The 27,517-nt window shown below is 35.8% G+C and overlaps 1 protein-coding gene across 2 annotated transcripts in view; it reads right to left on the bottom strand.

Annotated features, from left to right (window-relative positions):
- NOX4 (NADPH oxidase 4) overlaps positions 1 to 27,517 on the bottom strand; it is a 177,669-nt gene that overhangs the window by 108,186 nt on the left and 41,966 nt on the right. For both annotated transcript variants that reach the window (XM_059186909.1, XM_059186903.1), the window contains exons 7-9: positions 27,421 to 27,493; positions 22,698 to 22,778; positions 5,580 to 5,796 (exon numbers count right to left, since the gene is read on the bottom strand). In XM_059186909.1, coding sequence (XP_059042892.1) covers positions 5,580 to 5,796; positions 22,698 to 22,778; positions 27,421 to 27,493 — 371 coding nt within the window. The remainder of the gene's footprint in view (positions 1 to 5,579; positions 5,797 to 22,697; positions 22,779 to 27,420; positions 27,494 to 27,517) is intronic.

Here is a 27,517-nt window from a genome sequence, read left to right as displayed (position 1 = left end):
AGATATATTCAGAACATTTCATCCCAAAGCAACAGAATACACATTCTTCTCTAGTGCACATGGAACATTCTCCAGAATAGATCACATCCTCGGTCCTAAATCAGGACTCAACCGGTATCAAAAGATTGGGATCATTCCCTGCATATTTTCAGACCACAATGCTCTAAAGCTAGAACTCAACCACAAAAGGAAGTTTGGAAAGAACCCAAATACATGGAGACTAAACAGTATCCTTCTAAAGAATGAATGGGTCAACCGGGAAATTAAAGAAGAATTGAAAAAAATCATGGAAACAAATGATAATGAAAATACAACGGTTCAAAATCTGTGGGACACAACAAAGGCAGTCCTGAGAGGAAAATATATAGCGGTACAACCCTTTCTCAAGAAACAAGAAAGGTCTCAGGTACACAACCTAACCCTACACCTAAAGGAGCTGGAGAAAGAACAAGAAAGAAACCCTAAGCCCAGCAGGAGAAGAGAAATCATAAAGATCAGAGCAGAAATCAATGAAATAGAAACCAAAAAAACAATAGAACAAATCAACGAAACTAGGAGCTGGTTCTTTGAAAGAATTAATAAAATTGATAAACCCCTGGCCCGACTTATCAAAAAGAAAAGAGAAAGGACCCAAATAAATAAAATCATGAATGAAAGAGGAGAGATCACAACTAACACCAAAGAAATACAAACTATTATAAGAACATACTATGAGCAACTCTACGGCAATAAATTTGACAATCTGGAAGAAATGGATGCATTCCTAGAAACATATAAACTACCACAACTGAACCAGGAAGAAATAGAAAGCCTGAACAGACCCATAACCAGTAAGGAGATTGAAACAGTCATTAAAAATCTCCAAACAAACAAAAGCCCAGGGCCAGACGGCTTCCCGGGGGAATTCTACCAAACATTTAAAGAAGAACTAATTCCTATTCTCCTGAAACTGTTCCAAAAAATAGAAATGGAAGGAAAACTTCCAAACTCATTTTATGAAGCCAGCATCACCTTGATCCCAAAACCAGACAAGGATCCCACCAAAAAAGAGAGCTATAGACCGATATCCTTGATGAACACAGATGCAAAAATACTCAACAAAATACTAGCCAATAGGATTCAACAGTACATTAAAAAGATTATTCACCACGACCAAGTGGGATTTATTCCAGGGCTGCAAGGTTGGTTCAACATCCGCAAATCAGTCAATGTGATACAACACATCAATAAAAGAAAGAACAAGAACCATATGATACTCTCAATAGATGCTGAAAAAGCATTTGACAAAGTACAACATCCCTTCCTGATCAAAACTCTTCAAAGTGTAGGGATAGAGGGCACATACCTCAATATCATCAAAGCCATCTATGAAAAACCCACCGCAAATATCATTCTCAATGGAGAAACACTGAAAGCTTTTCCGCTAAGGTCAGGAACACGGCAGGGATGTCCATTATCACCACTGCTATTCAACATCGTACTAGAGGTCCTAGCCTCAGCAATCAGACAACAAAAGGAAATTAAAGGCATCCAAATCGGCAAAGAAGAAGTCAAATTATCACTCTTCGCAGATGATATGATACTATATGTGGAAAACCCAAAAGACTCCACTCCAAAACTGCTAGAACTTATACAGGAATTCAGTAAAGTGTCAGGATATAAAATCAATGCACAGAAATCAGTTGCATTTCTCTACACCAACAGCAAGACAGAAGAAAGAGATATTAAGGAGTCAATCCCATTTACAATTGCATCCAAAACCATAAGATACCTAGGAATAAACCTAACCAAAGAGACACAGAATCTATACTCAGAAAACTATAAAGTACTCATGAAAGAAATTGAGGAAGACACAAAGAAATGGAAAAATGTTCCATGCTCCTGGATTGGAAGAATAAATATTGTGAAAATGTCTATGCTACCTAAAGCAATCTACACATTTAATGCAATTCCTATCAAAGTACCATCCATCTTTTTCAAAGAAATGGAACAAATAATGCTAAAATTTATATGGAACCAGAAAAGACCTCGAATAGCCAAAGGGATATTGAAAAAGAAAGCCAACGTTGGTGGCATCACAATTCCGGACTTCAAGCTCTATTACAAAGCTGTCATCATCAAGACAGCATGGTACTGGCACAAAAACAGACACATAGATCAATGGAACAGAATAGAGAGCCCAGAAATAGACCCTCAAATCTATGGTCAACTAATCTTCGACAAAGCAGGAAAGAATGTCCAATGGAAAAAAGACAGCCTTTTCAATAAATGGTGTTGGGAAAATTGGACAGCCACATGCAGAAAAATGAAATTGGACCATTTCCTTACACCACACACAAAAATAGACTCAAAATGGATGAAGGACCTCAATGTACGAAAGGAATCCATCAAAATCCTTGAGGAGAACACGGGCAGCAACCTCTTCGACCTCTGCCGCAGCAACATCTTCCTAGGAACAACGCAAAAGGCAAGGGAAGCAAGGGAAAAAATGAACTACTGGGATTTCATCAAGATCAAAAGCTTTTGCACAGCAAAGGAAACAGTTTACAAAATCAAAAGACAACTGACAGAATGGGAGAAGATATTTGCAAACGACATAGCAGATAAAGGACTAGTGTCCAGAATCTATAAAGAACTTAGCAAACTCAACACCCAAAGAACAAATAATCCAATCAAGAAATGGGCAGAGGACATGAACAGACATTTCTGCAAAGAAGACATCCAGATGGCGAACAGACACATGAAAAAGTGCTCCATATCACTCGGCATCAGGGAAATACAAATCAAAACCACAATGAGATATCACCTCACACCAGTCAGAATGGCTAAAATCAACAAGTCAGGAAATGACAGATGCTGGCGAGGATGCGGAGAAAGGGGAACCCTCCTACACTGTTGGTGGGAATGCAAGCTGGTGCAGCCACTCTGGAAAACAGCATGGAGGTTCCTCAAAATGTTGAAAATAGAACTGCCCTATGACCCAGCAATTGCACTATTGGGTATTTACCCTAAAGATACAAATGTAGTGATCCAAAGGGGCACATGCACCCGAATGTTTATAGCAGCAATGTCCACAATAGCCAAACTATGGAAAGAACCTAGATGTCCATCAACAGATGAATGGATCAAGAAGATGTGGTATATATACACAATGGAATACTATGCAGCCATCAAAAGAAATGAAATCTTGCCATTTGCGACAACATGGATGGAACTAGAGCGTATCATGCTTAGCGAAATAAGTCAAGCAGAGAAAGACAACTATCATATGATCTCCCTGATATGAGGAAGTGGTGATGCAACATGGAGGCTTAAGTGGGTAGAAGAAGAATAAATGAAACAAGATGGGATTGGGAGGGAGACAAACCATAAGTGACTCTTAATCTCACAAAACAAACTGAGGGTTGCCGGGGGGAGGGGGTTTGGGAGAAGGGGTTGGGATTATGGACATTGGGGAGGGCATGTGATTTGGTGAGTGCTGTGAAGTGTGTAAACCTGGTGATTCACAGACCTGTACCCCTGGGGATAAAAATATATGTTTATAAAAAATAAAAAAATTATAAAAAAAAATAAAAAAAAAATTAAGGTGCATTCTTGCATCTTGCAGAGCTCAAAAAAAAAAAAAAATACATTCTTCATCTAAAAAGAAAAGACAGGGAAGTTAAATGCTCAAATAAATCTGAAGACGGTTTTAGGAAAAAAAATGTGCCAGTCCAATATTTGTTGAAAAAAGAAAAAAGAAAAAGAAAGAAAATCCTGGATATATGTATGATTGTTTTTAAGGTATTAAAATGTTTTCATTTCCAGGAGTAACTGGAATTCTTCAAAATATAAGGTAAGGGGTTTTTTTAGTTTTTTCTTTTTTTTTTTTAACATCTATTTATTTATTTGCTTTTTACTTGAGTGTAGTTGACCCAATGTTACATTAATTTCAGGTGTACAACTTAGTGATTAACAAGTTTATACATTATCCTATGTTCACTAAAGTATGGTTACCATCTGTCCTATTACATCACTATTACAATATCACTGATTGTTTTTCTTATGCTATGCCTTTTACTCAACCTTGGCTATTTTTAGTGCACATAATACACATGCATAATGTACACATACATAATGCATATACAATATAAAATATGTATAAGAATTATTTTAAAATATAGGGTATCCTAAGCATGTTGCTTACAACTTACTTTTATATAATAAAAATAATATGCACAGAAGGTATTATATAGAATTTGGAAAGTGTGATGATTTTGCATGCATGCTGGATGGATAGTCCCGATCCCAGGATAACCCACTGTATATGCTCAGAAGTACGGAAGCCTGTCCTGTGTGACCAACCCTTTTCCTAGAACTGCACACCATCTTTCCCCCATCACTGAGGGGCCTCTGACCCAAACTTATTTTAATGGTTACTTTTTAAAACCTTGTTTACATAGCTATTTCAGATCTTTCTCCTTCCACACAGATAGATCAGGCCTCTTCCTGATATTTAGTTGGTTGCTCTGTGGGTAATAGACATCAAATAGACAGACAAGCCCTGTAATGCAGCAGGCTTGCACCTTTGGGACAGGCACTTACCCTTCGAGCATTAAGTTCCACATAAAAAGGAAGTCACAACATCTGTCCTGCCTAACAGATAGCACTGTGTGAAGCCAAGAAATCTGTGAAATTGTGAAGTCTATGAGAAACCTAGAGGATTATTATTAAAAATAAACACAAGACTAACATATTTATTCCAAAGTCATCTACAAATTCAATCTACTTTTGGACTCTTCTTTCTTCCCTTCTGAAAAGAGGCATTTGACAACACTGTCCCATAAGCAAAGAGTGTTAATTTCCACATGGGCAGTTCCCATACACACATGAGAAGATTAGGGCCCTAATGGAACCACTTGCTGGGTATTTGAGTAAAAAGTTTTCCAAGAGCAAGCATTTTAGTCAAAGACCTAGTTTTGGACTCTATTTCTGCCTATATTAGGTTGTAGAGTTTGCTCAAGGTATTTTATGTATTTAAGTCACAATTTCTTCATCAGAAAATTAAGGATGATAGTAATTGCTTCAATGGGCTATTGTGAACATTTAAAGAAATTATGCATGCGATACATTTTACCATATTTTAGCACCTAGCAGATGATACCATGCATTCAATAAATTGATTTTATGATTTATCATTTATTATATACATAATATCATACCATAATATTATGCTATACCATAATAATAATTACAATTAGTATTAGTTCATTCGCTATTGCTTTTATTATTCAACCTACTTTTCTCGTGGATAGGGAAAATATCTTTGTCACTTTTCTTTTGGCAAGCACCAGTGCCACAAAATGCAAAGATTGTATGGCCATTTAAGGAGGAATTTTCTATATTCTGTAATAGGTCTTTTTCCTTGAACTGCCAGCTGTCTTTAATGGAAAAATAGGTGCTATCTCACAGTTGAAACATCCTGAAATGTTCTATAATTCCTTTATAAACCTTCAAAATGTGTTTAGATACAATGCTGATCAATAATTATGAAAATATGGACTTTGAGGAGACCATCAGAGATATAAAATTAATCTGACCTGCGGAAAATTAGCTTGAAATCTGGGTTCTTCCATACAAATTTTCACAGATCTGTTTTTGGTAAGTTCATCTGGTTTTGAAAGTCCTCCAGGGAAAGATTCATGAAAATGTTCCAAGCTGTGGTCTGGTAAGTGAACATTCTGGTACCGGGTTCCATTAGGGTTGATGCAGCCAGGAGGGTGGGTATCTAAATTAGCTTGATACTTCAGCAGCCCTCTGAAAGTAAATTAAGGGGAAAAAAGGAAGATGGAAATGAAATTGAACTCAGAGGACACAGTGTGAGAAAACAGACTCTTTTTTTTTTTATTAACTTTCCAAAGTATTTATCTGAAAAGTGCTTTTCATATATCTTAGGAGCAATTGAGAAATCCTACAACTTTTAATGAATTCGTTACTATGGGACTAAACCAAGAATGTTAGCCCTTAAACAAATATTACAAATACATGGTAGGGAAGAACATATCAATCTTTCGAATTATTCTTGAATTTCACAGCCTTTATTTCAATTCTATTAGGCATGCATACAATTATATGCTACTTTTCACTTCAATATATACTATAATAATGAGTACTTTTGCTATATCTTCAAACACAAATGGGAAAGTATAGGGATCATATTTGATTTGACTGAGACTGGATAAAATAGGCATTGCTGATTTACAGAGATATTTTATACAAACATAGTAAGAGGAACTGGAAGCTTGCAATTCCTTTGGTCTGAAAATAATTAATATGCAGCAATTAGACCCTACATATGTTTACTTTTCAATTTCTCCTTAACCAAGACCACATAAAAGACTCTAAGGTAATTAATCAGGCAAGAAAGCCAACAGCCCTAAAATACCATTCTGATTGTTTCATATTCTGTGACCTAAGATCACCATTCAACTTTCTGTGTTTTGTGTTGTTATTAATGAAAAGTTAAGTAAGATCTACCTCATGGGGATAATGCATCAAGTAATAGATTGTGCAGAACATCAAAAAAGATCCCCACTGCCTGGTATGTCTCCGTGATGTGGACAACAAGGAAGAACAGCATTGTCTGGCATATAAACACCAAGCTGCATGTTCCAGAAACCTCAGTTGTATTGGAAAGATCACATTAAGCTCTAAAGAAAGACATGCATATTATGTCTGTTGAAATAAATTTGATACTAGGGATTCAAAACAGTCATAAACAATAAAACCACACATAAGATATAACTCAGTTTTAACAAATGTGCTCACAGTGATGTGGAATAAAGAAATGATAACGTATATTTACCTATCAATCCAAATATATTCATAATCTCTACTCTACATTTGTATTAAAAATTCTTCAGAATGAAATTATTATAATGGATACCAAATACAATGCCTTAAGAAATATTATATTCTAAAAATGCATATCCTAAAAATTCCAAGAAATTTTGTATTAGTACAAAAGGAATGAGAACTTCTATTTTTTTTTTATAACACAGTGAAAAAGTAAGTTATTGCATTTAACTGGTCTTGAAAAATAATGTGAAATTATTGGTTTAGTTAGAAATACACTTCCTCCTTTTCCAAAACTATAACCAAACAGAGCTGTACAGTTTTGTTCCACACATACATTGGTCTTTAATTTCAGGATGTTGTCCATAGAAAGAATGGAGCGGGCGGGGAAGACCTAGTACAGGGAAGGACTCTGTGCTTTGGTCTCTGACCTGGCTGGTCACTGACTGACAGTGTGGTCTTGGGCAGATGAAAACTCCAAACATTCTCACTCATTCCAAGATGGGGCAACTGATCTTTACCACACAAGTTTGTTATAAATTTTATGGAAGTGGGCAGTAAGGCATGTAGCACCTTACTGGTATGCCCAATACTTATCCTTTCAACATGGAGTTCAGAATCTGCCAGTGTCCTTCCATGAATATGCATCAGTATCTCTGCCATCTTATATAGCCAAATAAATCTAACCTGAGATTCTGTGCTTGTTTTGTTTTGATGAGCGATGTTTTTTTATTTGTTAATCATGGTCGATCTTTTCTCTCTTATCCTTCTTTCTTTGATAGCAACAATTACAAAATGAGACCCAAAAAAACATTTTCATAGGGTTTTAAGAAGAGGTAACATACACCATTTAGCTTGAGAGTAGCTTACAATAACATACAGCTCTCAAACTAAAAGGGATTTTTTTTTTTTAAGATTTATTCATTTTAGGGGGAGGGGCAAGGGAAATGGAGAAAATCTTAAGCAGACACCCGGCTGAGCACGTGTGTGTCTCATGCATTTATATAACACCCCCCCATGTCCATACTCACTGCAAAACCCTATCAGCCTTCTAGCCAGTTTCTGGCACATGGTAGACCTTCAATGCATTTCTAGTGAATTGATTTTAAAAGTAAATAATCACATAATTTGTTTGCATATGGCAAGGGCATAAAAGTTAAAATAAGGAGAACATTCTTGTGCATACCATTGTATTTTTCATAATTAAATGATAAATAATTCAAAAGGAAAAACAGGAAGAGAAAAAGATATTCATGCATGGTAAACAAAGAGTCTTGCCAAGTTAAGATGGTGACGTAGCAGGGGTAGGGGAAGAAGACAGACAACGTGGGAATAGGAATGCTAATTACTCATTCTTTTTAGTTGTATTATCTTCCAAAGGAGAGATTTTGAAATATCTTTGGAATGTCTAGTGCTCTTCTATCATGAGAAAATGAAACAATTTTATGGTATTTCTAAAGACATGGTTGTGAATGCTATTGTTTTGGTACTCATAGGATTTCAAGATGTCCTTTCAACACTCAGCAGAATTCCAAAAAATAGGTTCCTTTCTTTTTTGCCTTTTCTCCTCAAGAGGCATTATAGTTATACTACCATGCTTTTAATGACAAAGTCATAGAAAATAACATAGTACACAGAATAAATCTCACTCGGTTGCAACACAGAAATCATAAAAATATTTTATGGCAAAAATTAAATAGTACAGAATGCCATGTGTGCTGAAAGGACAATCACAAAATCATTCTTACTTGAATTGCATGTTAAAAATATCTAACAAATGCAGTGTCACTTATGTAACCTTTATGTTTATGATTTTAATCCTTTTTTAAAGTAGAGAAAAAAATCCTTGCCCCATGAGAAACCTACTTTTTTTCCTAGTATTCTATAACACAAAATGTTTCTTTATAGGAAAAAATAGAACAACCTGTTTCTGACTGTTCTTTTTACTTTGCTTCAATACCAAAAAAGAGCTTAAGAAAACACACCCAAACTCGTTATTTCAAAACCCACTGGAATTCACTGACTTCTGTGGAATCCACTAGAATGCACACTCCTTAAGGTCAAGGATTCATCCTGTGTTTCAGCCATATTGCTAGTGCCCAGAACAGTGTCTATACTCTATAGTAAGTGTTCAATATATATTCATTGAATGACTTCATGGATGGCTAGAAGTATACATGCAACTTCTTGTGTGGATTGCTGTTGAAACACATGATTGAGGAGTCATCCGGCTTTAACAGACACAGAAGGGGGTTAGAACTTGAAATCCAACTCCGAAAAACATGTCTATATTTAGGAAATGGTATTAGTAAAGTAAACCATGTATACACATTCACTTTTGTAAGAAATACCATTAAATCAGTCTGCAATTTACATCATCCTTCTCCACCCTCGAATATTTCTAAATTCACCCTGAAATCTCAGCCGTGCTCTGACCCTGACCCTATTCTAATCTCAGCAGACAAATTACCAAGTGAGTTAAGTTGTCAACCTCCTTGTTAACAGCATGTAGACATGGCATGCTTTCCTAAGCTAAGAATCCAGCAGACATCAGGGAACCTCTAAGCATCTGAGTACGTATCAGATCAAAGCTATCCCTGCCCACTTTGTCTGGTCTAGACAGGTCCTTGCCTCTTCATTCTTTCCTAAGCGCTTGCTACTGATACCTGAGGGAACTCACATTCCACAGCTTGACTGGAGCACATACTGTGTCTAGCTCTTGCTGATGGTGTTGTCCGACATACAAGACTGGACAACACAGACAGCACCAACCTTATGGGTATGTGACCTTTGCAGTTTCATGGAACCATGCTCTTAGAAAGGCCCCGTGATTGGTCCAACACTCTATTGTCACCGTCTTGAAATGCTTAATTTTTTAAAAAGATTTTGTTTATTTATTTATTTGACAGAGAGAGATCATAAGTAGGCAGAGAGGCAGGCAGAAAGAGGGGGAAACAGACTCCCTGCTGAGCAGAGAGCCCAATGCGGGGCTCAATCCCAGGACCCTGAGATCTTGACCTGAGCTGAAGGCAGAGGCTTAACCCACTGAGCCACCCAGGCGCCCCTAAATGCTTAATAATTTTTTATGAAAGGGCCTCACACTTTCATTTTACAGTGAGCCCTGCAAATTAAGTAGTCAGCCACAGACACTATGCACCTTCCAAAACTAAACCTTGGAGCCTAAGAACACAAGATCAAGACCGGAACATTCCTTAAGTGCGTAAAGTTAAATAGGTCATTTTACAAACTTTCCTCAGCTGAAAAAGTGAGATAGTTCATGTTCCTCTCTACTCCATGGGTATATAAAGTAAAGGACTTTGACCTCTTGGGAAGAAAAAATGTGTAAGCATCCGATATTTTTTTAGTATATTCTTTGCTTTCAGACCCCACTAAAATGGTGCTGGAATAAAAGAATGATTTCACAGTGCAGAAAAACACTGTACTAAAGATAGTTCTTAAACTTTGCCCTTGTTCTTCTCCTTCCTCCTGAAATTTGTTACCCTTCACCCAGCCAGGACCACTTGTTATTATGAATAAGATCCAGGAAGAAAAGTGAGATTAAAATTATGTGAGAAAGTATTTGGTCTGAAATACTTTCAGACTATAGTTTTGGTCTGAAACTCATTATTCCTATCCTCAAAGTAGGAAAGAAGTAAACTTACAATTTAGATTAAAAACTTGTGAACAAAAGTAGCTTCCAACACAAGTGAATTTATATACATGAAAATGCTCTTTATATCCTACATCTATCTACCCAGGTATATGGAATCCTTAAGGGAGAAAAACCCACATGACCTCAATACCTACCTCCACCTGCTTCCAAGATAAAATATCAGCAAAAGTACATAAATAAGAGCTTAGTGCAGAATTGATATACAGAAAAATCATTTTTTTTGCACAAAAATGAAAATCAATCTTATGAATGGGAAATTAGAAGTGGAGGGAAAAACACATCATAAAGACCATAGTTGCATAGAATATTATGTTATTAACGTATGTGAAATACGTAAATATTATGTGACAGAGATTTTAATTCCAGATAAGAAAGACTTAGACCTTTAGGAATTGTATTCACTCTATATATTCGGGTAAACAATTCAAAAGCCAAAAAGTGAAAGAAAACAATGAGATGAAATTATTTTCTTCTGCAATCCAAAGAATTTTTAGCCACAGAATTACATAAAAATCCCCAACAAAATATGTGCCAATCTTCAAGATGACCTAAATAATCAAGTCTTAAAGACTAATTCCTCTGGCACAAGAATTGATACACTAGTTACCATAAGAACTTATTACCCAGAGAACACTGAACGTAAGCGACAATCCCCAAATGGGAATCCAATTACACTGAAACAAATACACAGATTATTTCTTATTGTTATCTGCAATATTTAGATAATTGGGGAAACCTGGAAGGGCCTAGAAGGACAACAAATTCCTAGCCAAAAGCCAATTACTACAGCTCCACTTAATCCAGCACACAGTCAGGGACGCCTGGGTGGCTCAGTTGGTTAAGCAGCTGCCTTCGGCTCAGGTCATGATCCCAGCGTCCTGGGATCGAGTCCCACATCGGGCTCCTTGCTCCGCAGGGAACCTGCTTCTCCCTCTGACTCTGCCTTCCACTTTGTCTGCCTGTGCTTGCTCTCGCTCGCTCTCTCTTTGACAAATAAATAAATAAAATCTTTAAAAAAAAAAAAAATCCAGCACACAGTCAATGGTGACTTGTGACAGGGATTCCATTGATAAAGATGGGTAAGAAACATTCTTGCCCTCAAAAACAGAATAATTAACCTAGAATATATCACTGCTGTATTGTCTTTTCTCTTTCGTATTGGAACTCAAAGATCCATAATGGGGTAGGCAGAAGAGAGCACTAGACTAGATTCTACCATTCAACCACAGCTCCAGCTGCAGCCCCACTTCTCCCTTTTATTTAAGATTTTACATAATGTATCTTATTCTGTACTCGTGGATATACAGTATTTATGAGAATTACTCTCTTCCCTCAGTATACTTTCAAGGAGTACATATACATAAGTTCTTTCTTTTTTTCTGTACAATTCCTATTCTCCTTAATCTATGTTGTGAGTAATGACAGGCAATGAGGCCTGATAACAGATTTTGAAATATGTGGACCCCCTGTCTGCTGAATGAAGAGCCATATACACAGTGTAGCAAGAATACTGGTAAGAGTATCTCTTCCACTGCATTTTTATCAGCTCTAGTCTAGAACCTAGCTTTTTTCATTGTTATTTTCAAGTCACCTGGAAGAATTTTGGATGTTAATGTACCACATAGATATAATTTTATTTTTAGGGTTATTATAAAGTTGTATTTATTATGTACCATAACAAGGTTGAACGTTGTAAGAAACATTTATTAAACAACACAAAATTTTTTTCATTTTCTTCTTACCGTCTTCTCAGAGGACTAAATTTCCTCAAAACCTTGAAATCTATGTAACTTATAAAAAAAATGAATTCCTTACTCAAAACCCACAAAATACACACGTAGCACTAACCAACTTTTATAGATAAATTGGACAGTTACTCCAGAGTTTCACATGACATGAATATATTTCTTTCATAAGCAAAGTGCCTTCCAAGCCATGAATAAATAACTCATTAATTCAAGAAAAGATTAGAAATTAAATGCATAGGTTCTGGGGACAGACTGTGGGTCAATCCTTAACCCTAGCAGGCCCTAACTAGGTGGTTTTAAATAACGATTTAAAACCATTTATATTCAATCATTTAATTTAACCTTCTGTGCCTCATTTTCCCATTTGTAAAATGAGGTATATACGAATAGTACTTACCTCATAGTGCTAGGAGATTTAAAAAAAAACAAACAAACAAACTCTGTGTGCATGTGGGGGGGGCATTTATGTATATATGAATGTGTGCCTAAACAGGTATGTTCTTAGCACTAATCATTATATAAACCTTGGAAATTATTATGATGAAATTATTATGATGAGTATCACCATTACCCTCTAAAATGAATAAAATGTGATTGACAGGTTCAGAGCTATATTTATTAGGTAAGTTCTCCTTACAGAACCATCATGTGAGAAGAAAATTGTCCCAGTGTTTCTTATGTTCCCACAATCTATTGTTTTGAACTCTGGATAAAACTGAAGAGGAGATATAAAATGTATAATTTAATATTACAGCTCTCTAGTAAAACTCTAGCTTTAAAAAGCTTCATTCAGTTCAGATATTTTTTGGGCCACATACAGCCTTGTGAATCTAATGAAAGCTAAAAGTGTGTGTGTGTGTTTGTGTGTGTGTAATATATTAAATATAAATATATAAGCGTATATATATTTACACACACACGGGGCTTGTATTCAGGAACTCGTGTCTCCCAGCAATAATTCAATGATTCTTAGAGATTATGAATCCAAGTAGAGAACTCCCACTCTACTGGAAGAGAAATAGGATTTTGAGGTAGAAGTAAAAGGCATCAAACTTACAATAATAATGCGCACCTATCAGAAATTAAGCACCTAGAAACTACTCAGAACACGTTACCTGGAAAAGTGATGAGTAGTATACAAAAGATTGAGCCACAACCAAGAACATGCAAATCCTCACCTTCTACCTAACATGGTAGAGGACATTCATTTATGATCTGTAAAGTGGGATAAAGCTACACAAATTTACTGTGTTTATTATTTGAAGGTTCTAGTCTCCCAAATACCTATGTAGAGCCCTTATTTGAGGTAAGGTGATCTTTTGTGGCTCATTCGCCCAGAACTTTCCCCTAATGCCTAGGAATAGACGGAATCACCGTATGTCCTGGTTTACCCACAAGTCACTGCTCAGTTATTAATAGCGTTCCAATTCATTCTCAGAAATGTCTGGTATGGACAATACATTATATGGCCAATTCAAATCTAGAGACAAGGAAAGGAACGTGGAAAAGAAGATGTAGGAAAATAAATTATTCTTCCCCGGTGCTAGAATTGAGTTGGCTTAACATAACACCTCTGGGCCTTCCTTTCCCTGGGCTTCACCAAGTTCCCTTTGACTTTTTAGGAGCAAACGTCTCTGACTAGGGGGAAGATCACACGGGCCTGTGTGGGTGAAACAAGCCCTCAGTGCAAGTGGCTTCTGAAAGAGAAGATATTTGGGAATCAGCGACTTTCAACATTTATCTAAACTGCATAAATACCTCTACCCTCCAACAGAATGTTCTTAATTTCCTCCTCCTAAGGGCCTAGTGGAGGGAGGATAAGCCAGTACAGTAAGCCTAACTTCATAAATATTTGTCTAACCCTGGTTAACTTCTTGAGCCTAAACTCCTATGAAGCCGACAGTGCCTCTGGTTCATTAATGTCCTTGTGGACAAAGTCTGCCCACCCTGCCTGCCCTGGCTGAAAGAATAAATGATTTTAGAAACATGCACATAGAAACCCATTCCTTTTAAATCCCCATAGAAGAAAGGATTCAAAGAGAATATAAATCATGCTCTTCAGTGAACTCTTGCCAGGAAGTAGACCCAAAAGGCAAAGAGCTCTGTTTAAAAGAACAATGTGCCATGTATTAAATAAGTAATATATATTAATCTATATAATAAAATAAGGTCTGAGAGGTCCAGCAGAACTAGTACAACAATATTATTTACACAATTAATTGCCATACATGCATCAGAGGAGGACTTTCCCCCTCCCTTTTTCAGAATCACGACATTTTGATTCCTCTCTCATGTAAATAAAAAAGTAAAATACAGTCACCGTGCATCTAACACCCCGAGCTAGAGCCAGTGGGTGTTGACTCTGAGAGGCCAAGGTGCCAAATCTCATTTGCAATGTGTTCCCTCCACAAGCCTATCAAAGGAGTAGGGTTAGTCTCTCAGCTGAGGCTCTGTGACATTCATAATTGCTTTTCCCTCCAATATCCCTTTTATCAGTAAGTGAGAATGGCAGTATATATATCCTCCTGATGAGTTTCTCAAATGAAAATAAAGAAATGTCCAGTTACATTCGTGTCTGAAAAGAGGAAACAGTTTTGGCTTTTTTTTTTCCCCAAATGTCTTCTGAATTGAAATATCTTTAATACAGCATGCAAATAGCAACCTCCTAGAAAGGTGTATTAAAAATTAAAAAGAAAAAAAAAAATCCTCTCAGGAGGAAGCTTGTCTTGCAAGTTCCAGAGTAAACCTTTATTGTTAAAATCAATTGAATTTTTGAGACCTAACAATGTTATAAAAAGTGTTGCCCTCTCAAGGAATATTCTTTTGATCTGCTAAGCAGTTTTCATTATCTTTTCATTAAATTACTTTGTAGATAGGAAAACCTGGGCTCTTCAAAAGTGCTATGTCTTTATAAAAACAAAAACAAAAATTCTTCCAACAGTTAAATGTAGGGTTTCTTCCTAATATAGCTATTAGGTATTTGCAAAAGTATAATTTTTTTTCCTGCTAATCCTTGAATATGCCTCTATGATGCTTACATTGTTATATTCACTTATTTAGTGAGTGTTCACTGAGACAACCTGATGATGTAAGTGACTTTAATAATTCCATCTAGTAGTTAGGAAAAAAAAAATAGGTCAAATTATCTGACAAGGTCATACAGCTATTAATGATGAACCTCTTAATTGCCATGCTTTTTTGACCTCTTAGAAAGGAAAATTAGCACATTTTAAAGATACATTTGACCAATGAAAAGAAACATCTGAGTTGAGCGTATGTGAAATGTTTTTTTAGGGTTTCATGCAATAGATTTGCTTATAAATAATTTTAAAAATCTAAGATACAGGTAACAAGTATGAAAACTAGGTTAAGATAAGGGACGGGTAATTATAGAACAAGACTACCAGGCCCTAAATAATGGCTGCAATATTTGGAGCAAAAAAGATAAACTTTCCATGTTACCAATGTCATATCAAATACACCTAGAGCACTGCATGTAGTGTGGTTTCCACTTTTTAAAGGGATCCAAGGGAAGCATACCAAACAGCAGCCAGCCTAAGTTAGTGGTGAGGAGTGTGGGCCCAAGAATCTGATCCCTGGGTTCAAACCCAAACTCTTTTACTAACTACTCATGACTTTTAACAAGTTACTTCGCCTGCCACTACCCCTGCTCTGTCACCTGGACAATGAGAATAATGATAACCATCATCATCATCACAGCAACCACAACAGCAACAGCAGCAGATTTTATCAGGGTTGTTGGGAGGATTGAATGAGATCAAACATTGGTAAGGTACAAGGTAAGCACTCAATGAATATTCACTGTTAACATATATATTTTTTTAAAGTTTGGAATAATGAGGAGATTTGAGATGATCATCAAGCATGGAACAGATGAGCAGAATTTGAAGGAGATTTAGTCACAGCCACTGAAGGCCCGGATTTAAATTAAAGTAAAATAAATTCTTTCTCTAAAGGGAAAGAACTTTGGGAAAATTAGAGTTTCCTAAAGACAGAATTGGCTTTTCAGAATTAGATATTTACTTAGTTTGTATGAGAGACTCAAGGCATCTTACTCAAGATATCCTTTAAGCTTCCTTCAAAATTTGAGATTCTATGAAAACAAAACTGACCTTCAAAAATCACTACTCCTCTATTGCAAAAGTCTGCTTAGGCAGAGAAGCTAGCCAACAATCTCTAATCATTTCATCCTTGAAGCCTAAAATTTTCTTAAATTCCCAGTCTACATTGCCTCTTTAATTCTGAACTACCAGAATTCTTGAAAAGAAAATGTTTATACATGGAAAATATGCAGCCTAAAATTCTCTCTAGCTCTTTCAACTCGTGTTTTAATTCTAAACTAATTGCCAATGCTGGGAGACTAAAGATCATATATTATATTGTTCCACTATACCTCATTACTGTACTTAGCACACTGATGGAAAGAGTAAATGCCCAGAAAATACTGATTTCCTGTCCCTACATAAAGCACACCCTTTAATAGAAATCTCAATATAAATCCAAGAAACTTATTTTGAGTAACAGCACTTTATTTCCTTATATGACCAAAAGCTAGAGAATGAAATTATCAAGGTATTTCATAAAGCAAAGATAATCTATGTTCTCAACATTGGGACAAATGATAATAATTTCAATAGATTTACTTAGATCCGTTAGCGATAAAAAAATTTTTTGAGAAATATTCGATTTTGAAAAAGCTGTAAGTTTTTACCACCAGTAAACTTTCCCATACCAGGAGTATAATCTATGTGGCTTTATTCAAAATTTAACTTCACAGGTTTATAAAACTTTAGTTATAAGATGGAAAAGTTCTGAGCATCTAAAGTTATAAGATGGAAAAATTCTAATGATAGCTATAGTTAATAATACCATACTATATACTTAAGATTTCCTAAGAGAGTAGATCTGAAGCATCCTCATGGGCAGGAGAGGTAACTGTAAAGTGTCGGATATGTTAATTCATTTGGTTGGAATAACCATTTCACAACATATATGTATTTAATCACAGTGTATACTTAAAATATATTACTTTGCAATATATAATATGCATAATTTTATCAAGTATACTTCAATAAAAACTTAATTTCATAAAAATGTATACTACAGAATTCTTATAGAATTGTATAGTTGTTACATGACACTGATTTCAGTATTAGAAGAGGTTTTCTTACTAATAGTTTATAACAAGTTAGTTTAAGAAATTGATTACATATAATTCACTCTGCAGATGCCTTTTGTTATTTCATTGCATAAATTAAAGTCACTTTCTGTTTATGACCCTCGCTTTACAAAAGTAAAGTCATAATTTAAATATGCCTTCTTTTATCCAAAAAATGAAGAAAGAACTCTCAATACAAGCCTCTTTAAACTTAAGAAATCTGTTTGAACTCCTGAACCTTTTTTTAAAAATTGACTCTATTTTGAATTACAAAGAAACAGATATTTTCAGATTTAACTTAGTACAACATAAAGGCAAAAGAATGAATAATTAATTATACTAACAAATGATTGCATTTTTCTCTCATCTGTTACAGATAGATGAGGGAGACCACAATCCCAGATAAAACAAGATATTAACCTTTAAAAAAATTCTTAACACCCAGTTCTCAGTACAGAGCTCTCCAAAAACACAAAACCTAATAATAAAAAAAAATAATAATAACGAGTTCTTGAGTCAGAATGGCCAAATCTGAATCCAGGATCCATCAGTTAAGTAAACTTTAACAAGTTACTTACTCTCCCTAAACTTCAGTTTTCTGACGTGTAAAGGGGGGTTAACAATATTATTTTATCCTTTTAAAACTGTGATCCCTGAAAACATAAAGCATCTAAATTATTCTGAATTTATCCTTGACATATAGTAAGCATTATGTAATTATTTTAAATTACAGTTAACATTAGTAGCATCTGCTTACTCATAGTTCATTTTATGATAATAGCCCTCACAGCCAAACAAGCCATTTAAATAACAGAGTGTAAACCAAATTTGTACTGAGAGCTTTCTTGGTGTCCTAATATTCCATAGAACATATTATTCCCGCAAAAGGAAAAGAATAGAACCCAGAGCTTCCTCAGACCATGGCCCTCTTCTTTGTGTGGCAGGAATGACTAACCAGAAGCCGGGATAATAATGTGAGGCCATGTTTCTGATGCTCTACAACTGTATGTTCTGGAATGAAGTACATAATAAATTGAGCCATATAAGGACATATAAGAGCCATGAGGACATGTAAGAGAGAGCCATATAATATTGCTGTCTAAAACAGTGGTCTCCAAAATCAGAGGGGAAAAAAAAAAGCATTTTAAACATGCACCCTGAAATAAATACATAATTTATGTGACCTACTGTACAAAGTACGTTAGAAAACATTCTGAGGAAAGGATTAACAGCAGATCTGAACCTTTCTCCAAACACTGTCTCCTTGGAAACATTTTGGGCTATGATAAACTGGGAATGCCAGCTGTGTTTCCAGGCAACATTGTTTATTATTGGTGGAATGCATCTGGACCAGGAGGTCTATGAGTGAACTATAAAATCATTCAGGACTCACAGACCTCAGTTTACTGTGTGAGGTGTGTTCTCACAATGGAGGGCATCCCTTGAGGAGATTGGGGCTGCTACCAAGATACTGGTTTCTGTGGAGCTTGAGCCTTATGCAAGGCAGGGTAGTCCATGCCTACCTATGTGGCTTATTCATCCTGAAACTAAGTTGGGGGGCGAGGGAGAAGAGGTGGGAAATGATTCCTAACCACCAGAGGGATCTCCACAGAAGGACCTGACATTGTCCTATTGACTTTCTAGGTTTCCTATCCTCTATTACTCTACTCAATCAAGCGAACCTGAAGTTAGACGATGGTCTATTGTGTCATATTAGTGTGAGCCTCAAGACGAAACCACAGTCCACTCTGGTGATCACAGAGATACATACATACATATTACGTATTATGTACATATATTATTTCCTTCCTCTAAGCTAATGGATTATTTTAAACACTATACCATTGAGTAAACTTCTTCGGTTGACACACTTTTCAGAACACTTGGGGTAGGGGGCGCCTGGGTAACTCAGTCAGTTAAGTGGCTGCCTTCAGCTCAGGTCATGATCCCAGGATCCTAGGCTCAAGCCCCAATTCAGGCTCCCTGCTCAGCAGAGAGTCTGCTTCTCCCTTTCTCTCTGCTTGTCACTCTGCCTACTTATGCTTTCTCTCTAGCTCTCTGTCAAATAAATAAATAAAATATATTTTTTAAAAAAGGAACTTCTCTGTTTAAAAAAGAAGAAGAAGAATATTTGGAGTATATTCTTTGTAAAATCTTAGGATATGCTCTTTTTTTCCATTGTGATCTGATGTTTTTGACACATCCTTGTCTTTGATCATTGTAAACCTTTGGCTTTCTCTGCAAGTATTATTGCAGCCAGGCCTTTTTGTTTTGTTTTTATTTTTATTTATTTGTTTTTATTAAGTTTTGTATTTTAATTCCAGTATAGTTAACATACAGTGTTACATTTGTTTTAGTGATTCAATAATTCTAATCTTTAATCAATGTTTCGTGAACCCCAATGTTTATAGCAGCATTATCAACAATAGCCCAACTATGGAAAGAGCCCAACGGTCCATCAATGGACGACTGGATAAAGAAGATGTGTGTGGGGTGTGTATGTGTGTGTGTGTGTATATACATATATAACACGAAACAGAACATGAACACAGGGGAAGGTAAAAAAGATGGGTAGGGGAAGCAAACCAAAAGAGACTCTTAACTATAGAGAACAAACTAAGGGCTGATAGAAGGAGAGGGCAGGGAATGGGCTAGATGGGTGGTGGGTATTGAGGACACTTCTGAAGAGCACTGGGTTATATGTAAGTGATGAAGTACTAAATTCTATACCCGAATCAAATTTTACCATATATGCTAACTGGAATTCAAATAAAAACTTGAAATTAAAAAAAAAAAATAGTGTTCATCCTGATAAGTGTACTCTTTAACCCCTAATTAATCACTTATTTCACCCATCGCCCCACCCACTTCCCCTGTGGTAACCATCCGTTTGTTTTCTATAGTTAAGAGTCTGCTTTTTGGTTTGTGCCTTTCTTTCTTTTTTTCTCTTGCTTTTTTGTTTTGTTTCTTAAATTCCACAGAGGAGTGAGATTATATGGTATTTGTCTTTCTCTGACAGACTTAGTTCACTTTGCATTATACTTTCTAAGTCCATCCATAGTTGCAAATGGCAAGATTCCATTCTTTTTTATGGGTGAATAATATTTCAGTGTATATATAGACTACATCTTCTTTATCCAGTCATCAATGGGTGGACACATGAGCTGCTTCCATAGTTGGGCTATTGTAAATAATGCTGCTATTAACACAAGGCTGCATGTATCTTTGATTAAGTGTTTTTGTATTCTTTGGGTAAATACCCAGTGGTGTGACTGGTAGATCATAGGATAGTTCTATTTTTAACTTTTTGAGGAAACTCCGTGTTGTTTTCCACAGTGGCTGCACCAGTATTCAGGCCCACCAACAGTGCAAGGCTGGGCAGAGGTTTCGATATCTCCACATCCCTGCCAACACTTATTGTTGCTTGTGTTTTTTGTTTTAGCCTGAGGTGCGGAGTGATATCTCATTGTAGTTTTGATTTGTATTTCCCTGATGATGGGAGATGTTGTGCATCTTTTCCTATGTCTGCTGGCCATTTGGATGTCTTCTTTAGAGAAATATCTGTTGATGTCTACTGCTGATATTTTAAAGATTTATTTATTTTCTAGAGAGAGTGCGTGCCCATGAGCGGGAGGAGGAGAAGAGGGCAAGGGAGAGACAGAATCTCAAGCAGACTCCCCACTGAATGTGGAGCCTGATGTGGGGCTTGATCTCACAACCTTGAGATCATGACCTAAGCCAAAATCAAGAGTCGACGCTTAACCAACTGAGTGACTCAGGCACCTGTTCATGTCTTCTGCCCATTTTTTAATTGGATTATTTGGTTTTGGGGTATTGACTTATATCAGTTCTTTATATATTTTGGATACTAAATCTTTATCAGGTAAATCATTTGCAAGTATCTTCTTCCATTCAGTAGGTTGCCTTTTAGTTTTGTTAATTGTTTTCTTCACTGTGCAGAAGTTTTTGATTTTTATGTAGTCCCAATAGTTTACTTTGCTTTTATTTCCCTTCCCTCAGGAGACACATCTAGAAAAATGTTGCTCTGGATTGTTAGGCTTTTTTAAACTAAAACCTGGTAACTCCATTGCTATAAATTCTGCAGCAGCAAGACATAAGGAATTCCTAAAAATACAAAAACTAAAATACTTTCTTGAAATCTTCTCTTCTTACTAACTTTCTCTTAGAGATTATCAGAGCATAACCATAGAGCAGCCCCTGGGCGGCTCTGTCAGTTTACTGTCCAGCTCTTCATTGTGGCTCAGGTCATGATCTCAGAATTGTGAGATCATGCTCAGTGTCAGGCTCCGTGATGGGCATGGAGTCTGCTCAAGATTCTCTCTCTCCCTCTGCTACTTCCCCCATTTCCCTCTACTACTCTCTCTAAAAAGGAAAAAAAAACGGATATAACTATAGAGGACTGCAATTTAAAAATTGCAATACTGTGGGGCACCTGCGTGGCTCATCTGACTCTAAATTTCAGCTCAGGTCATGGTCTCAAGATCCTGGGATCAAATCCCACACTGGGCTTCACCTTCAGTCTTTCTCCCTCTCTCTCTCTGCCCCTCCACCTGCTCACTCTCTCTCTTTCTCTCTCTCTAATAAATACATCTCATAAAAAGAAACCTACAATACTGTGGGACAAGAAACTCTTTCAGTAGTATTTTTTTTAAAGATTTTAATTATTTATTTGACAGGGAGAGAGAGCACAAGCAGGGGGAACTGAAGAGGGAAAAGCAGGCTCCCCACTGAACAGAGGGCCAGATGTGAGTCCAAGCCCAGGACACTGGAATCATGACCCAAGCTGAAAGCAGATGCCTAACTGACTGAGCCACCCAGGTGCCCCAATTCTTTCAGCTTTAATACACTTTTACACTACTTTCATTAAATATGCTATGCTGGGGCGCCTGGGTGCCTCAGTGGGTTAAGCCACTGCCTTCAGCTCGGGTCGTGATCTCAGAATCCTGGGATTGAGCCCCGCATCGGGCTCTCTGCTCGGCAGGGAGCCTGCTTCCTCCTCTCTCTGTGTCTGCCTCTCTGCCTACTTGTGATCTCTCTCTGTCAAATAAATAAATAAAATCTTTAAAAAAATAAAAAAATAAAATATGCTATGCTAAAAGTAGAACCATCTTCATTCTTGAGACTAAGAATTCGAGTAACCAAATAATTTTACCACTTTCTATGAAAATTCCTATAGTCTTTCATTACCCCATTTTAGGTATACATGTTTTTAAAAATATTTAAAAATATTTTTTAAACTTACCCTGAAACATGTAACATCAGCAGCATGTAGAAGACAAAGAAGAGATTATGAGTATACCAGAAGATGTCATAGTTGGAAACTCTGAAAAAGCAAATAACTTCATTTCAATGCTACTTTACATTCCATCATTTCAGATACATGTCACATTTGAAGAAAGTTAAAATAAGAGTTACCTCAGATTCATCTACTAGTATCGAAGTATTAACACATCATGCAGAGAGAACTGAAAAAATTATAAATAACACTTTATAATTTTGAAGGTTCTTTGTATTTCAAATAAAGATACATGGAAGGAATTAAAATAAAATATTTCAAGTTATGATGATGTAAGATTGAGGAGTAGGTAATAGAATGCTAATATGCACCTTTACTGTCCTTTTGATCACTATGCTCAATTTCCAAATGATATCTACAACAAATAATGCTCTTATTCCAATACACACTGTGGAAGTAGTCCAAAGGAAAGGTAAATTGGGAGAAATTAAATAAATGTTCATTAAAGTTTTCTATTCTTTTCCTGAACAGCATACATGCTAAAAATAACACTTTGGTGTTAGTGGCCTGGGGGAGAACCAAGAGCCTGAAAAGGAAAGGGTATGATAAGCACCATCTATGAAATTTTTAAGAAAAGTAGAAAGACTTAACAGTTACTTCATTTTATATGTCTGGGTGGATATTCATATCAGAATCTTGGAGGTAGAGGGCAGAAATTGGTAAAAGCTTCTCAGAAGATTCTGTTACAACCCCTAGACCCTCTTAGAAACCCTGATTTAAGCAGTATCCAATTGACTGGCATTTACTTTATCCACAGCTTTTGCTATCTTGCTAACAAGATCATTATCATCCTTGTAACTTGTGTCTTTTTTGCACATATCTGATTCTTTTTGAACCTAAATTCCTAGAAGTGGAAATACTGCGTCAAAGCACACACAGTTTGTTTTTGATACACATTGCCCATTGCTCTCTGAAATGTATCAATTATAAACCACACTATAGAGTAGGAGAGCCTGTTTCTCAAACCCAGACTCCACTTCATATGTTTCCACTATTTTGTATTAAGTGGAATTGGGTATTATTTCCTTTGTGTGTTACTTGCTTTTAATTCTTCTGTGATTTATCTCTTCATGATAATTATCCATTTCTACATTTTCTTAATTGTTGTGTGTAAACTAGTTAAATTTTAAGTATATACTAGCTCCATATAATTACAATAATTTATTATCGGGCAAAGTTTCTTCTAAATTTTTAATGGCATAATTTTTTTTTACAGTTCCCTCTAACTTACTAGAATTTCATTCATACAAATTTACTTTCCTCATAACTTTGTTATGGCATCTTTTTTTATTCAACAGCTTCATATATATAGCAAAGTCCCTTCCAGGGCTTTCTATGAACTCTGTCATTAGATTCAATTCCTTGGTCATTTTTGCAATTAAGTCCTATTCTGTTTTAAGTTACTGAAGAAGCCTAATCGTGCTAATGTTTAGTCAGCCACACTCCCCCTTTCACTCTTCTCTGGAACATGTACTTGGATGTTCCCTCAGATGAACTTTGGAACTGTTTTGCTAAGTTCAAAAACAAACAAAAAATCTATCTTGGATTTTGATTGGAATTGCAAGAACCTATAAAATGATTGAGGAAGAACTCCATCTTTATGGAGTATAAAGACAGTCTTTATTCAAATCTCTACTTATGTCTCTCAGTGAAGGTCTGTGTTTTTCTATATAGCTTTCAATAGTTTTTTTTTTTTTTTTTTTTAGATTTTATTTACTTATTTATTTGAGAGAGGGAATGAGAGAGAGCATTAGCAGGGGCAGGAGAGAGGGAGAAGCAGGTTCCCTGAGAAGCATGACCCTGAGATCATGACCCAAGCTGAAGGCAAATGTTTAACTGACTAAGCCACCCAGATGCCCCTCAATAATTGCTTATTAAATTTATTTCCAGATATTCTTTGTTTTTGTTGCAATTGTGAGTGGTACCTTTTTATTTTATTCAATTTTCAAACTGATAATAGCTGTTACATAAAAGCAATTTTTAGTATTTGTTTTTGTGTTTATTTACCTGTTCCAAATCTTTTAATTAATTTGGTATAACACTATTCTTTTTCCCATAGTTCTTTTGGATTTTCTGGCTAGACAATTTTATATATGTATGTTATTCCATTGGGAATAATGGGAAATAATGAAGACCTACTGTTGCATTCTTTCTAATGATTCCATTTCTAATAATTAAAATTGTTTCATTTCTTATCATATATAAATGATAGAATTAAAAATACCACTTGGGTTTTTCCATCATTTTCTTAGGAATGTATCTTATGTTTTTTTGGTAAGTATGATCTCAGTTCTGGCTTTTATATTTTTTTAATTCTATAAAGGAAATTAATTTCTAGTTTATTCTACTTATTCTAATTCAGAACTAGAGTTCAGATTTAATGACCACTTTAAAAAAAATCTATTGAGATTAAAATATGTTTGTATTCCTATCACCTGTTATTAAAAAATATATTAACTTATTTTAAAAGATTGAGCACTAATGGACCACTGGTGAATTACTAGACTATATTCAACTACTCAAACAGAGGGGCCATTTGTTCACTCCATTTCTCTAACGTTTTATTTCCTCACTGGTAAAGACAAAAGGTAGAAGAAGATTATCTCATGATCCAGGGAATCCCTGGGGATTCCATGATTCCCCCCAGGGACGCATGGGTGGCTCAGCCATTAAAAGCACCTGGGGATAAAAATATATGTTTATAAAAAATAAAAATTTAAAAAAAAAAAAAAAAAAAAAAAAAGCATCTGACTCTTGATTTTGGCTCGGTTCACAATCTCAGGGTTGTGAGATCAAGCCCCACATCAGGTTCTGCACCAGTGGGCAATCTGCTTGAGGATTTTTCTTTCCCTCTCCCTCAGCCCTTCCCTTCCCCCCCATCTCTATCACTCTAATATAAATAAATGTTTAAAAAACAATTCCATGATTCCCCCAAAAAGTTTGTAAAAAGTAGAGATGATTTTATATCTTTTAAAGAAACGAAAAATGGGCACCTGGCGGCACAGTCTGTTAAGCGGCTAACTCTTGATTTCAGCTCAGATCATTATCTCACAGTTCTGCAAATAAGCCCCAAGTTGGGCTCTGCCATCAGGTGGAGTCTGTTTGGGATTCTCTCCCTTTTCTTCTGTCCCTCCCTCCATTCACACATGGGTACACTCTCTCCCTCTCTAAAATAAATAAATATATAAATCTTTTTTAAAAAGAAAGCAATGAAAAACTAAAGATTAATAAACATTCATTGAATTATTACAACCACAAATGTCATGGCTTAGTTGAAAATAGAAGTTGATCTTTATATTCCATTCTACAAAACTATCTCTCAATTATGGATTTTTTTTTCTAGATGTAGAACACTCAAATATCTTCACTCTTGCAAATAAATGTCAGATGCCCTAATTTTCCTTCAAGAATACCTAAATGAAATTTTTTAAATGAATGCTTTACCTAACTAAAAGAAAACTTCTCCCCACAAAACTGGCACTCTCATACACTGATGTTAGAGATTTGATTCGTCTTCTTGTAAGGTGATTTTTAATTCCTATGAAAGTTCATAGTGCTAATCTCTGAGTGGTGAGTTTACTTGTAATGTTTTATTGCATGTAGATATGAATACAGATGGGTTCAGAAGTGCAAGGATAGACTCATTTTAATACTCTGTTGGGTTGGGGCACCTGAGTGGCTCAGTCACTTAAGCATCAGACTTTTGATTTCAGCTTAGGTCATGGTCTCAGTCATGAGATCGAGCCCTGTGTCCAACTCTGCACTTAGTACAGAGTTTCCTTGAGATTCTCTCTTCCTCTCTTTGTACCCCCCAACCAGCTTGATCACATGTGTGCTCTTTCTTTATCTCTCTAAATTATATAAATAAATAAATAAATAAATAAATATAAATATAGAAAATCTTTTTAAGAAATACTCTATTGAGCCATTATTTTTAAAGTGTGTATATGTGTGCAAGTGTGTGTGTTTCCATTAAATTTCACATCTCAACAACGAGAATGATTGGGGATTCTTGAATATTATGCTTTCTTAAACAAAAAGTTTGACCAGAAACATAAGATGCTGCAAAATTGTAAGAAATACAGAATATATCTATCAGAAGGAACATGTGAAAGTGCTCATGAAAATGTATGCCTGCAGTTGCTCAAAGCCTAGATGAATAAATATGTAACTAGATGAATAAATATGCATGCAGATATTTCTGATTATTTTAACAGATGTCAACTAACCATGGTTCCCAAGCTTCATTTAGAATACTACATTAAATTGCTGTAAAACAAACTCATACCAGGAAATGAGTTACAAAATAATTGTGATATATTCCTCTGATACATGTTGAATTCAATCTCATGTCTTATAGAGATACACTATCCTTCAGATGGAGGAACTCAAATTTCCTTAGTCATCCAAAAGTCTCCATATGTTTCCTTACGTACACAGAATATTTGACTCAAACAATGAGAATTTTCAAAAACAGGAAATGATACATAGAAATGTTTTCTACTTCACTCCTAAGTTATCCAAAATAGTCCACTGGCCAGAATGTTGATTGTATTGGCTAAGCATTCCAGTTAATTGAGGCTTTTTCTACATATGAAAGTGAAGATAATCTGAGGAAAATCTAAACACTCTGGCCAGTAAACATTGAAATAATGACTCTGAGACTCACCGTATTGCGTATGTAGAAGCTGTAATCATTAGGAAGAGCACCAACACCATGCCGACCCCTGTCAGCCCAGGAACTATAAACAATGGACAAAAGGACA

Source organism: Mustela lutreola, chromosome 1 (genome assembly GCF_030435805.1).
Source record: "Mustela lutreola isolate mMusLut2 chromosome 1, mMusLut2.pri, whole genome shotgun sequence".
Taxonomy (NCBI): Eukaryota; Metazoa; Chordata; class Mammalia; order Carnivora; family Mustelidae; genus Mustela; species Mustela lutreola.
The sequence above is the reverse complement of the archived record's forward strand: the minus strand, read 5'-3'. Positions and strand labels throughout refer to the sequence as shown.